A 15,001-nucleotide genomic window follows, 5' to 3' on the forward strand; every position below is an offset into this window, starting at 1 on the left:
CGATCTAGGTGAAAAAGAAATGAAAATAATTCTAGCCACTTCATGAAGGGAGAGTAAGATTAATGATAGCAGGTTTTCTAGACAACTTTCTCTGTGGATGCTTCTCTCATCTCTTGGTTTTGTGTGTGTATGTTCTTTTTTATTTTCTTTTGAATCTAAATTCAGCAGCCCACATCCTGACACAAAGTTAATTCCAAATGCAGGAAGGCAATGCCTCCACATAAATTTTACATCTCTGGATAATGTTAGCACTTGTACTTGCTCTCTATTTTCCCTTTGTGGAAGGATGAGAAAGGCAATAGGGAAGTCCATATGGAAGGGAACTTTGAATATAAATTATTCTTTTCTCTTTGGGAGACTTTGTGGTTTCTTGTTCTCGACCCCATGATCTCATCAGCATTTCCAGTCACCCTTCTGACTCTCCTCTTTTGATATTGGAATTATAAAGACACCTAACTCATGGCTATCCTGCTAGTACCTTTTCACTCTTAATGACACAGTTCTTTTTTCACTTTTTTCTATTCTGGGATCATTTCTTTTAGAAATGTAAACATTATCTGAAGTCAGACTTACCAGTCTGGTCAAGTTTGTTCTGCTGAATCTCTAAATTAGCTTACCCATTTTCTTGGCTCCCATTACTACTTCTATATGGTTGATTCTTATATCTACAACTTAGACTTTTCAGCCTACAATTTAAAAATATTTCCTGGCATTCATCAATCTAACAGCACATATTGAGGGTTGACTTAAGAAGGGTTCTTTGTGAGGAATCTGGAGTACAGGCTAAGAATTTGGCTTTTGTCTTATAGTTGTAATTAAACATGTTTTGATAGAATCTAGAGGAGTATACTGTTTTCATTCAGTGGAGTGAATGATGGGTCCATTCTACTTCCCTGGTCAGCATTTGTGATCTTCCAAGATACTTCCTTCCCAGGGCAGTTACCACGCTATGATGAAAAACCAAATTTTCACTGACACATTTAATGCACAGATATTTTCTGCTGGATTTCCAGTTGACTCATTTCCCGTCTCTTGTCTTGGTATAAACAGAGAAGGAATACATATTAGTTTCAAAGCACAAATGGGTCCATAATTGTTTCTTTCAATTCAGCTTCATTAGCCTTTCAGGAATTCCCCTGAAAGTATTTCTATTCTTAGTTTGAGGTGCTATCACAAGTATTAACATTTTCTTTGTTTTCTGAGGTATTTCATTTGGAGTTTGAGGGGAGCTGCATTAAGCACAGCTAACTAGCTGCTATTTTAAAATGGAAATCCCTTTTGTGTGTCATCCTCAGAGCTCAAAAGTTAATGCTCAAAAGAAAAATATGGACTCTCTGCCAGAACACAGCACCATTTGATTATACACATAGAAGAATGTACATCTCACTCCAGACATACTAATTTCCTTTGCTTCCTGGACACCACCAGAGTTCTTTCCTTCTTCAGGTCTGCACATAGACAGGTCTCTCTGTATGAAACCTCAGCTTCCATTTGCACACAAACATGCATCTGCCTCAATGCTAAATCCCACTTTATCTTTCATGGATATCCTTCATGACTCGGGGTTAAATGTCACTTTCTCACAAAGCCATTCCCAACACCCAGAGCATATTTGACTGACTCCTCTGCTGTATTCTCCTAGTGTATGGCTGCTTCCTCAAGGGTGCTTCCAACAGTTTGAAATTATGTATTAGTTTGATCATGCATGTAGCCCCAAAGAGCATGAGATCTAAAATGGTGGAAGTAGTCTGTTTCATCTGAAGTAACACCAAAAATTGGCGTAATTCTTTTCATTTGATAGGAGATAAGGAATAAAAATCTGTTGTTAAATGACTTGTGAGTACACAGAGGATTAGAAATGAAAAAATTCTGTATTTTATATAGCTTTATGTACATTATATAAAGCTTTATATACTTTTTATACTTTTATAGCATATATATATATATAAAACATTGCTTTTGAAATAATGGTTACTACATGAGTCGGATGACACCATAAAGCTGAAGAATTTTATGCCCTGAATTGATTTCAAGTCTTTTAATCATTTCTCCAGAAGGAATTACTGCTGACAAAGCAAATCATCCAAAAAAGAAAATGCTCAGAGCAATTCTAAAACAGGGGTTAGTCTCTTATTGCTTCGAAATAATTTCAGGAAATCTGTGGTAAAAACAAATTTTAAAGATTGAGATGGTTATTATTAAATAACATGTCTTCAACTGAACATAAGTAAAACTCCCAAGTCATGTTCTAATCAAGCCTCGCTCATGTGAGAATTTAAAGATAAGCACACTAAGGTTGCTTAATAATTTTATCTTTCAGATGGCAAATTTACATTATTTTATATAGTAACTTTGATTCTAAAATGTCAAAAAATTGTTTTAAATTGAATTTTGTTGGAAGAGGTCTAAAAAGTGTTTTTATTTTTATTTGTATTTTTTGGTGGTACTCAGGGTTGAACTCAAGGCTTCCTGCTTGGTAGGCAAGAATGCTCCCACTTAAGCAGCTCTGCTAACTCTAGAATAGTTTTCTGTTTAAAGGAATCCTATGGTCAAGGCCTTATGAAGTAAGGAGTCATTTATAACATGAACAATTGCTCTTTTTTTTTTTTGGCAGTACTGGGGTTTGAACTCATGGTCTCATACTTGGTAGGCAGGCACTCTGCCATTTGAGCCACTCTACCAGTCCAGTAAATGGTCCTTATTTGCCTCATTTGGTAGTAATTATTTGGCTATTGGATTTTCTCAAAGAAGGGATCATGCATAGATGGCAGTCTCGTCACAAAGTAAATAATCCTTGAAGACACTTCCTAACTAAACTCAAATCCCAGGGAAATATTTTATTTAATGCCTTTATAAAAGAAATAATACAGTCTGGAAACTACCATGATTTCATATTTTTCCTTTAAAACAACAAAAAAGTAAAATCTCTAATCTAGATTACTTAAATCTACAAGTCAACAGAGAAGAATTATTGTTTTGTAGAAATAAGGCTCCAAGGATTAACAAGTCCCTCAATAGAAGAAGTAGTGGTTACCGAGCGAGCTGCTGCCTGTATTAGTAGAATATAGACTATTTGGTCTGAACAGTCCAAGATGGAGTCCCAGACCCATTTTCAAGTATTGCACGCCCATATAAAATAGAAAGCACAGTAATTCCATCCATTTATAAAGATGAATGAATATGTCATGTAAAGCTCTTAACACAGTACTTAGCATCTAATAAGCAATCAGCAAACCCTAGCCATTAAAATAGTGAGTTATCTAAAACTAAAATCTAAATCATGTTATCTTTGAAGTGTTCTTTGCTTAATGAATGATTCAAAACCTTAGGAAAAAGAAGTAACCAATAAGAATACATAAAAGTTTCATAATGGTTTTATAATATTTATATAATATAAGTCTAGACATTTTAAACAAGAGTGAATAAATGACTGAGTGTCGGCATCTATGAGAGGGGCAGAGTATGAATGTGTTGGTGTGTATGTGCACATATGCATGAATTTTCTTCGAGAAATGAATAAACCTTATCAAGGTGACTGAGTATTAATAGTCTACACAGCCAATGTTTCCCTCATCTGAAGAGTTACCAGATTTGGATGGCCTGGTTCTAATCTGGGGGAAGAGAATCAAAGATGAAGAAAAATATTTTGCCTTAGTTAAATTTCATCTTAATTTTTTTGTGGGGGGAAGGAAATTAGCTGAACACATACTTCTGCGCAAAGGTACTTAGCGAAGAGCACGTTATTTTATCTACCTCTTGTATGTGGCCATTCAAAAGTCTACAAATGTGACAAAAATGCTAATCTCATTCGAATTTTTGGCAACAAAAAGGTATAGGTTGATTTCGTTGTTCTTTCTGTGTCACTTTGATTAACAAATTGTTAAGGAAGGGCTTGTAAATGCTGTGCAATTTCTAAGAAAACCACCAAGCTGTTAATGAAGTAAATATCTGTTTAATTTACAAACATCAGTAGTGTAACTGATATTAGTCTGGAGAAAGACAAAGCACACTGAATTATACATGTACAACTAATTTTCTTTGTAAAAAACGTTGATTTTTTTTTTAGGGGAAGAAACATCTGCAACTTTACAGGGCACCCTGGGATTTTAATGAGGGAAGAGCACAGTCCACTATAAATCATTATCAATTCTACATTGTAATTTAGCAGCAAACATGTTAACATGGGAACATTAAAGGTAATAAAGGAGTTTTATTGTTTGGAAAAATTACATGACAGTCATTTTTCCCCCCACCCTCTCCAATAAAGGGGCAAAAAGTGTCAAGGAAATATTAATTTGTAAAAGGTCTAATTTCTAGTGTTGATTGCTACAGATCACTTCTGTGAGGACATACTGCAGGTGGGCCACTTTTTTTCTACCACAGTGATCATCTCATACTCAGATGAGCCTTTTCTCCTCTTAGACTTTGCACACTCTTTATGGGTGTCCTGAATGAGGTCGGTAGGTCAGTGACACCAGTGGTCAGATGTCAAGGTCAACAAACAGACCAACACATATTTATCCCAAGATAACATCACAATAACCCTATGTTAGTTCTATTGCCAAAAAAAAATTCCTGATTTTTAGGTTTGAAAAATGTACAAAAATATCAGGATAATTATAAATTAATATATATTAAAGCATCGAGAAACAGCAAAAGGATGACCTAAAACGTTAAGTACAATGTACTTTGATACAATAAATATTCCTCATTGAAACTGAATACTGTATAGGGCTGTTTAGAACTCATAGAAACAAAAATTCATATTATTACTAATTTATTTATCAATAATCTAGTGGTTCTTTATTATCTCCTTTATCATTTATATTACAAAAAATTAATACTGGAAAGTGGTAGATAAACACTTTTGTGTGCTGCTTCTGCTGACATGCTGACATTAAAGAAGGTGAAATGTGTCATTGCACTCCACTCCCATTTCCTCTGGTGAATGGAATCCAGAGCCTTAGGGTACTTCATATTTTGCACAAAATATTTCTCCTTGCTTTGCTCTATCTATGAATCCTGGAGTTCCAGTCTCCTGCCTGGCAGTCTCATTCATACATGTGTGCTTAATGTGTCCTTGTGAACTGAATGGATGTGACCGAGGGGACACAAGTTTTATGCTCTGGGCAATTTTATGTCAGTGCACAGTAGCTTGTCAGTCTCTTGTATGTGCTTCTGCTCATCTTGGCATGTTCCAAAGACAGATCCACATTGCAATGGTTTCCATCCTTGTTCATACGTTTCCAAGTACAGCTTTCTTCACACTTCTCCAGCGTTAGGGAAGCATTAGTTCAAGCATATCTTTTATTTTATTATTTTTTTCCAAATGCAGAAAAAAGTCTTTATTCTCATAATAAAAATAAGTCCGTTCTGTATTTTACAATATATTTCAAATATTTCCACTATGAAGCATGAATTAGTCCAACATGGGCAAGAAGTATACAACCTTTGTCAAAGACCAAAGCTGCTGGGGATGCCTTTAGGACACGCATCTCATACAGCCACACTTCACCACCTTTTCAACCTCATCCACAAATGAAGACCCGTCCGTGCATTCGAAAGAGTATTTCCTCCTCTTGCTCCTCAGAGGTCCACAGCACTGCCCGCCTGCACACCCGCCTTTGCATTCCAAGCGGGAGACCTTTTTGGTTGTTTGACAGGCGGCATAGCCCTGCTGCTTTTGATAATAATCTCTTATCCGCTCTCCTCGACAAGAGATTTCTAGAAAAGAACAGAATGCACAGACATTTTTAAGGACAGTCACTGTAAGTCATACAGAATGATCACGAGACTCCACATCTCCTTTCAGTTGGTACTGCCTCTGCTTCCCTTTCGCAAATGCTATGTTTAGTGTTATCCTTGTATTACGTATTATGGACTCGTGGCATGACCTGCTGTTCCTTGACAAATACTTCTTTGGGTCTTTATTTCCAGCAAAGTGAATGCTATACATGTAGACTATAAATACAATGCAATTGTACTGACAAGAAAATTGGATTCTTAAATCTTTTCCTTTATTGCAAAAAAGAGAAAAAATACACATCTTCTGTTTTTACACTACTAACAGCTGGTTTTGTTTACCACGGGGAGCAGTTTCAGAGAGAATGCAATTTAATTTATTGGACCTGGAGTTTAATATTATCCAATCTGTTACTTAATATAAGTAACATTCCACTAACATCATAAATTACCCTAGTATGAAGTAGTTCAAAAAAGAGACATCTGCTAAAAGCTTCCATGGGCACGTTCATCTTGTTTCATCCCTCTGATGCACAGAACAAAGTCCATGCCAGCTGGAGGCCAGGCAAGTTCTGATCATGGGAACAAAGGAAAAGGGTGAGGTGGGCCGAAAAGTCAGCCTGTTTCCATCCCTCTCACCTGCATAATTTGTGGTGATAAATCAGTCAGTTCTAAGGTCAAAGGTGATTTTATGCTAAAACCAGAGTGGAGTTATTAGCTCCATCTTATCTGTGCGAGAAGATGAACTCTTAATATATGTGGATGAGGAGAGCAGGTAAAGGTAGCAGGTGAGCAAAGTAAATGCGCTTCTGTAGAAGGTAAAAAGGAGACTGCAGTAAATCAGTTTGTGAGAGATATCTTATAGTGGGAGTTCAGGGCATCTCACATCTGGCACTTTCCTAGCACTTGTAAATAAATCAACAGCCCTAACGGCAAGTCATGTGAAGGCCTGGCATTCTCTCACTTCACTCCAATGATTCTGACTGTCTATTTCTTTCTGTCTTTCTTATCAAAGACCAGACACCCATCCTGCTTTGCCAAGAAAAGGAGGTGGGCTGGCTTACCTCGATCACAGCTGTCCCCAGTGTATCCACTGGTGCACTCACAGTAGGGCTGCCCAAGGCCCGAGAGCCTGCACTTCCCATGCTTGCACTTGATAGTCTGGCAGGGGTTAAACAGATCCTCCTCTTCATCACAGAGGACACCTCCATGGCCCTCCAGGCATTTACAGCTGTAGGAGAATGCGTTGATGGGCAAGCAGGTGCCATGTACACATCTGCAGGGGAGGAGAATTACAAGCATGAGAACGCATTTGGCAGAGGAGGTCAGAATGCAGGGAGGCAAGAAGAGAATGGAGGATGACTGATTGGAAGAGAGGACTAGTGGGCTGACTTCTTTCCCTCCCTACCTCCCTCTACCTGCCTTCGTACCTTTCTTTGGTTTTGGTTTGAGGTTTAAGCATATGTACTCAACTACCAAGCAGCTCAAACTTACTTATTTCCAAGACAGGGGTCCTTGGTTCGCTGATCACAGAGAGGCCCCATCCATCCTTCTTCACACTCGCAGGTGAAGCCTGACTGACTGCTGGGCTGGCACGTGCCATGGGCACACACTTTCTTGTGGCATGGCTCACAGCCAGGCAGAATGCCTGTTTGCATGGGCACCTTCTGGAAGTCCTGCAGCTCACTGTTGATGTAAAGGTTCCGGATGCAGCCGTGGAAGCTGGTGCCATTCTGCCCTGGCGCTTGGCGCAGAGACGCCACATTGTTCTTTCCAGGCATGCCTGCAAAGGGACATCATATCTGGGGTCAGGCTTTTTGGGGGTTCCTCAGTCATTTGATACCCAGAAATATTGATACAAGGGCCCTTACTCCATCTCTACTAAATTGGGATATCTGGACATGGGGTGAGTAAAGGAGAGATACATATTTTGGTTTTGGTTTTCAAAGATGTGACTAATGCACAACTAAAAGAATCCAGTACATTGGTGGTCAACCTTTAATTTTAGTAATTTGTTTCAAAGAAAACTTTGCATGGACACATGCATATACAAAACCTAGAAGAGCTATTGTATTTAAAGACAAGACTGAAGGGAGAGATTAGTGTTCCCTTTTCTCTATGCTTCCCCCTCCTCTCCACCATACCAGACACCACACACCCCCAGGAAGCCTGGAGCTCCAGAAATCACAGTGTCTAATTCTCTGACTAATTCTACCCCTTATTTTAAAAATGCATGGCCAGCAAGTTCGGGTTATAATTAGGCTGATGAGAAGAACCTCTTCAGTTCTGGAACCAAGCTTTGGTTCACCAAGATCCAGGAGTTGAGAACTAGGGCTCACAGTGACCTTCACCCTCATTCTGCCAAACTCTAAATTAATTCAGCACATTAAGTGCAATGTCCCAGCTCAATCAGGGATGTCAATGCCTAAAAAACTCACCCCTGAGTCTCATCAGAATAGCACCTCATTCACAGATGCCATTTTTCCTGCTATTGAGAGCAAAGCTTTCATATTTTACTCTCCCCACATCAAAATAAGGAATACAAAAGAAATTCCTTCAAAAACAAGAGTATTTGCAATCTTGGTTCATATACATTCCACTTAGTGACAGTCATCTGGTAACTCTTATTTTGGCAAAACTAAGGAATCTTTCCATGGCCTGAGCCAGACCCTGAAATAGTTCCTGGACTGTGTCCTACAGGAGGCAACCATCCAGGTCACTGTCGGGTAAGGGGAGGGGGCCAGGGGCCTTCAAAGCTGCTGATTCTACCCAAAGTGCTCCTGGCCCAGCTGAGCCTGGACTCTGAACTATTGGCTGGAAGTTCTGGGGTGGAAGACATGGGCTCTCACTCTCCAGGGACTTGGTTATAAAACTGGTAAACACAACACTCTTTCCCCTTCAAAAGGAGCCCCATTTGAGTCCTAGCAGCCACCAAAGGCAGGTAGGTGCACAAAACGATTAGGCTAGAGGTCAAGTATTTAACGTTTGTTTTAAGTACATTTAGGCCAGTTATTTCCCTCCTCTGGGAAACAGTGTTCTCCTATACACCATGAGCGGATGGACCAGAGCAGTTGTTTCCAAGCTTGTCACACATAAAGGCCACCAGAGGTGCATGATCAATAGGCAGCTTCCCACCTCTCCCCATCCTGTGATTCTGACCCTGTAGGGAGAAGGACAGGTACAGAATTCTAAATGCCAACCTGAAACATAGATTCTTTTGATGCAGGTGGTCCATGGTCACACTTGGACAGGTACTAAATGATGTGTCTCAGCTTTGAAGTTCCCCAAGTACAGAGAACAGACTTGAGTACAGGCTTTTAGTTTGCATCTGTCTATCCTTGAAAAGAGGTTTGTCACAGCAAGATCCAAAACATACAACTGACCATTTCTAGCGGAGGTCTAGTGACTGGAAATTCTTTGCTCTAGGGTAAGTTTTTCTAAATCATATCCATCTATCACACACATGTGGGCTTTAATGTCACATACATATGGTACTTTGTTTTCTTCAGAGGTTACAAATGAACTTCTTTCAAAACTGTATTTTAAGTTCATTTGATGGAGGTCCAATGCCCATATGTGTACATCAAGACTAAATATAGACTTGTGAAGTTAAATCAGCTCCCAAACTCACAATTATAAAAGATCTAGCATTGATTATAATAATTTGTAAACAAACATAGTTATATATCATACATATGTTTAATGCTCCTTTTTCCTTTTTTTGTTTTTGATGGTACTAGAGTTTGAACTCAGGGCCTCACACTTACTCATTAGACACTCTACTTGAGCCACAACCCAACACTGTATTTGACTTTCAATATTATAAAAAAATCAAGAACTATTCTAACTTTTTGGAGGGGTGCTGGGGTTTGAACCCAAAGCCTCTTTCATACTAAGCACACTATTCTACCACTGATCTATACCCTCAGCCAACACCTATTCTGAGTCAAGCTTTCATGTGCTTGCCTAGAGAGCTAGTTCTTAAATTGATAAACAAGTAGGTTCTCTTTACTTTTTTGAGACAGGGTCTTGCAATGTGGACTTGAACTTGCAATCCTCCTGCCTCAGCTTCCTGTATGCTGGGATTCTAAGCACACACCACCTTCACTGGTGATCCATAATCTTATTAAAAAACACTTTTCTTTTAGTTCATGAATTCAATCAGTCATTGATCAATAATACATAACTTAGTAGATAGCTTTAACCTTAACAGGCTTTACATACTTTACTATAACAATAAAGGGGCCAAGTTTTAAGACTGAGGTCCTTTAAGATGGTGGCACTAGAAGATTTTTAATATATGCCTATCTCTCTAAGTCTGGGTGCTACTTTTTCTCTTTGATTAGATAATAAATATTCTGGTTGAACTGTTTATACAGAAAAAAACTATAATGGTAAATAACCCTGGGGAGGTTAAGCCACCTGTTTTGCCAGAAAATACTTCTGCAAGGGACAAGACTGTTAGGATGCATCACTTTTGGGCTGTCCTCCTTTGGGTCAGGTGGCCCTGTTTTTAAGCTGGACTTGTTTACTTTGCTTTCCTTTGCTGATTCAGCTTCTTGTTCCTCTGCCATGTGGCAGTCAACACTGTGGTCTTATGGGTTCCTCGTATTTGAAAAATCTGAATTGCCATAGAGACCACATGTGAGCTGGAAGGAAGTGGGCTCAGCGTGTTTTCTGGCAGTGAGGTTGGATGAAGGTAGATTCCTTCAGGCCTGGGTAGACAGAGGGCCTGTCTGGATTTCTCCAGGCCCTCCATCCTCAGAAGGATTAGCACTTTTCATTCTGGACTTTAAAAACTTTTTTTTCTTTTCTGAAAAATGTTCTGAACTAAACATTCTGAACCTATGTTAGAGCAAATTATAGCACATTCTATAGGGGTTTTAAACATTCAGTGAAATTTATTATACAAGCATAATAAATCCAAGTGAAGGACAAGTCCAGAAATAAACAACTAAAGGCCACATAACTTCGTTCACCTCACTTTCTGCTATTTGTTAAATCAGTGGCAATGTGGTGGCTTTGGAGTCAGACAAACCTGGGCTTAGATGAGGTGTCTACCATGTAATAGCTTCATGTCTTGGACAAGTTTTATAAATTCTTTGAAGCTGACCCCAGGGACTTTGATATAAAGAAAACAGTGTTTACTACCTAAGGCCTCTGAAGCATGGAACTGTAAAAGAAGCACTATGTTGGGCACACTGAAATGCCCATAATAAACACAGTGTCTTTCAAATTAGTTATATTTGTAACTTTCTTTACCCATCTCAAGACAACCCTATTAGCTGGGGAACAGGCAAGAGTGGAAAGTCATTTAAGAGACTATGTAGGTCTCATTGTTGTTCCCACGGAGTGATCAGACCAGTCATCTTGTTGACTGGAGTCAGTATGCAAGACTGTAATCACAGTGCATCACAGTGACTGAAAGATTAGTCTGCAGTCCCCATGTCCCTGGCAGCAAAGGAGATGTTTATTGTCCTTTTAAAATTATTTGTACTAGCATATGCTTGTTATACAAAGTAAGGGTTTTGTTGTGATATTTTCATGCATACATATAATGTATTTGGATCACAGTCACCTCTTCCCTTTTACTGTTTCTTACCCTATTTCTTCCACTCCCCCCCATTTTAACTTTCTTGCAAGTTTTTTTTTGGTGGTTACTGGAGTTTCAACTCAGATCCTTACACTAACTAGGTAGGTGATTTACCCCGATAGCCATACCCCCAGTCCTTTTTACTTTAATTATTTTTCAAATAGGGTCTTGCTTTTTGTACAGGTCCAACCTTGAACTGTGATCCTCTTATCTATGCCACCTTCACAGCTGAGACTACAGATGTGAGTCACCACTCCCAGCATATTTACTGAGATAGGTGTCTTAATTTTTACCCAGGATGGCTTGAGTCTTAATTTGCCCAATCTCTGCCCTCCAGGTAGCTGGGATTACTGCTACAATTATTCTACTACTGAAATGATTAAAAATAAAAGTGCTCTGGAGTAAAGGGCAATTCAAAATAATGCCAGAAGCTTGAGCTTATTTATTTGTAAAATGAGTTAATTTTATCAACTCAATTCAGTGTAACTTAATTCAGTGCATCTCAATTCAACATCATTTGTCATATTGCTACTTTGCCTAAATTTTAAAATTCTATGTCTCTGTTTATATTTTGCACCTCCAGACAGAGTCAAGGGTGAGAGCTCCATTTTTACATATCTTCTCTGGGGTTCTTCAAAATTTGTTTATCTCTCTCTCTCTTCTATTACTCATCTTTCTTCTTATTGCTTAAAAATAAAGTCCAAAAGTTTTGTTTTCTTTTCTCTACAGTACTGGGGTTTGAACTCAGGGCCTCAGGCCAAGTTGGCAGGCATTCTACCACTTGTGCCATGCTCCTAGTCCCAGAGTTTTTAATTTATCCTTTCTAGCCCTAACCTGCCTTTCCAACCATCCATCTTGTTCATTAACAAGCATCTCAAGTTGTTTCCATTCTATCCTTGCTGTCCATCTATCTATGATTGATCAGTACTGGTCATGACCATGACACCAGGCATCCATAACTTCAGAATTACTCTATGGCAAGACTCACAAGGTTGGGAGACTCATTGAATTTGGAAAGAGAACTTACCTCCTACATAGAGTGGGGAGTCAAAATTCAGAGTGGACTGTTTTGACAAGTTGGTGATGATTTTTGGGCTCCCTCCATCCACAGAGAGGGAGAGACTCTGATCCAGGGCGAGCAGCTCCACAATGTGGAAGTTTCCATCATTGATCGTCTCCACACTACAATGGAAAAACAACTTAGCTGGTCCTTCCATTTTCCTTTTATTAAAAAGTAAGTATTTCAAATACAAACCAGTAAGTAGTGTTTAGGAAAAGACACTCAGAGCTAATGTTAAGGAAGTTGAATTTTTTAAAGGTTATTTTCAAGGAGACAGAATCAACTTCAAGTTCTCAGGAAGTGGGCACAACAAATTTGTTCTCTCTCTGAGATAACTCGGAAATGAAGACATTTCTTATCCAGACACATTTTCTGAATATGGAGAAATTACAAAGGACAATGTACGCATTTGCTTTTATTTATTATTGTTATTATTGGTGATACTAGGGTTTGAATTCAGGGCCTTAGGCTTGTTAGTTAGGTGTTCTACCACTTGAGCCATATCGCACTCCCACCCCAACACTTTTTGCTTTACTTTCAGATGGTGTCTCATGTTTCTCCCAGGACTGCCTCAAGCAATAATCCTAGCTATGCCATATGCATACCTAGGATTATGGCTATATAACACTCTGTACAGCTTAGTGGTTGAGATAGAGTATCTCTAATTTTTTTGCCTGGGCTGGCTGTGAAGCACACTCCTCCTGATCTCCAGTAGTTGGATGCCTTTGTTTTTAAATGGCACCAATGTTCTATTTACTAAGATACCGTCTGTTACTCCATATAGTACTAAAAAGACAAAGACCCTTCCCCATGCCAAATACTGTGCAGATTCTGGGGGATTGTTGGTTTCTGCTCTTGTGACATTGTGTATTAGGACCTAGGAGAGTCAACCATACATACGAATGGAATAACCAGCTTAATAGGATCTTTGCACTTTTGAAATATGTTAATTGATAATATATTCTACTTCCTGAACATTTTTCAGAGGGTGTCCATAAAGTGATATTACTGTGAAGAAGTCTCCCCAGTGGACAGCTGGAATAATAGTTTAAAAATTTCTCAACAGTGTCATAATGACAGTGTTTCTCCAGTCCTTTTCTATAATTTTAAAGGGCCAGGTCTATCAATTATTTCTGTTGTCCTCTAAACACCTTGAGAGGATTTATAAAATTCATAAAATGGATAAGACAAAAAGATTAAGAAAGGGGGCAAGTGGAAAATGAAGACCGAAAAATAAGATGAAATAGTGCAATTTATCGGTAGGTACTGTATCATTTTATATTAACCTAACTGGTGTTGCGGGAGGCAAAAAAATTAACAGGCCCAATGAAACAGGGCCAAAGGAAAATATGAAACCAACACACACTGTAGTTTTAGGGGTATACTCACATTTCACTACTCAGGCAAAAGGTGGCAAAAGGGAAGATGGGATAATAAAATATGCACTTTTTTGTGGTACTGGGGTTTGAACTCAGGGTTTTACCCTTGCTAGGCAGGCAATCTACCACTTGAGCCACTCCATCAGTCTTGGGATCAAAAAAATAAATGGTGAATGTTTAAGACCTAATATACTATAGTAATATCTGGAATTATTGAAAAAAAGGGGATAAAGATGGGCATATGGATGTATGTGGTGGAGAGATTATTCTGAAATATGAATCCCTAATACTGCTTTCACAAGACGATTGCTTAAATTTTGGGCATTGACAGTTAATTTGCAAAATGGTCAAGCTTGGAAAATGGCAGAAAAATGTATTAACATTTCTGCATGGCTCTCCACCACTGGAATGTGATGATCAAGAATAAAAAGGTTTTGATTTGAGGACAGTATGAAACATTCTGAAGAAACATGAAAATATTTCAGGTTCCCTTGGCTTAAGTGATTAAAAAAGTTCAAGTGTGTAGTGATCTTTGGAAGCCTGTCTCAGATATCAACTTAAAAAATAAATATCAGAAATATCTATCAATATTTTTGCATTCTACATATTTAATTATACTAATTATAAAATTGACAGAGGAAACAATAATCTAGAATATATTTTTTTTGTGTGTGGTACTGGGGCTTGAACTCAGGTCCTTCACCTTGAGCCACTCCTCCAGCCCTATTTTTGTGAAGGGTTTTTCGAGATCAGGTCTTGTGAACTACTCTCCAGGGCTGGCTTAAACCATAATCCTGCTGATCTCTGCCTCCTGAGTTGCTAGGAGTACAAGTGTGAGCCACTGATGCCCAGTTAGTCTAGAATATTAATGTCAAAATAAAGTAGCATAACATTATTTATCATAAGTATGACTATTTTCTAAGGAGTTATGCTTAGTTGTAATATCAGCTATTGGTTAAGCATAGCGATTTTGAAGTCAGAAAAATCTGGATTTGAGTTCAAATCCTACATTTATGAATTTTTGATCTTTGATATGCTATTTGATTACTAGTAAACTTCAGTTTTTTCTTTAGCAAATGCTAATAAATATTTCTCCTTTCTAAAGTCACATAAGCATAGTCAAGTTAAATGTTAGATATTTGCATCACCATCCACACTGCTTCCTCCACCAACTTATAAATAAATAATACAATGCTATTCTAGAATATTCTTCAGAAATAAATTAAA

General features: G+C 38.4%; 1 protein-coding gene across 2 annotated transcripts in view; it reads right to left on the bottom strand.

Moving 5' to 3' along the window:
• Positions 1 to 3,936: 3,936 nt before the first annotated feature.
• Positions 3,937 to 15,001, bottom strand: part of Slit2 (slit guidance ligand 2) — a 328,161-nt gene continuing 317,096 nt past the window's right edge. For both annotated transcript variants that reach the window (XM_074042536.1, XM_074042535.1), the window contains 4 exons: positions 12,363 to 12,517; positions 7,237 to 7,525; positions 6,807 to 7,018; positions 3,937 to 5,724 (listed from right to left, as the gene is read on the bottom strand). In XM_074042536.1, coding sequence (XP_073898637.1) covers positions 5,483 to 5,724; positions 6,807 to 7,018; positions 7,237 to 7,525; positions 12,363 to 12,517 — 898 coding nt within the window. In that variant the 3' untranslated portion in view covers positions 3,937 to 5,482. The remainder of the gene's footprint in view (positions 5,725 to 6,806; positions 7,019 to 7,236; positions 7,526 to 12,362; positions 12,518 to 15,001) is intronic.

This window comes from Castor canadensis, chromosome 9 (assembly GCF_047511655.1).
Source record: "Castor canadensis chromosome 9, mCasCan1.hap1v2, whole genome shotgun sequence".
NCBI classification, from domain to species: domain Eukaryota; kingdom Metazoa; phylum Chordata; class Mammalia; order Rodentia; family Castoridae; genus Castor; species Castor canadensis.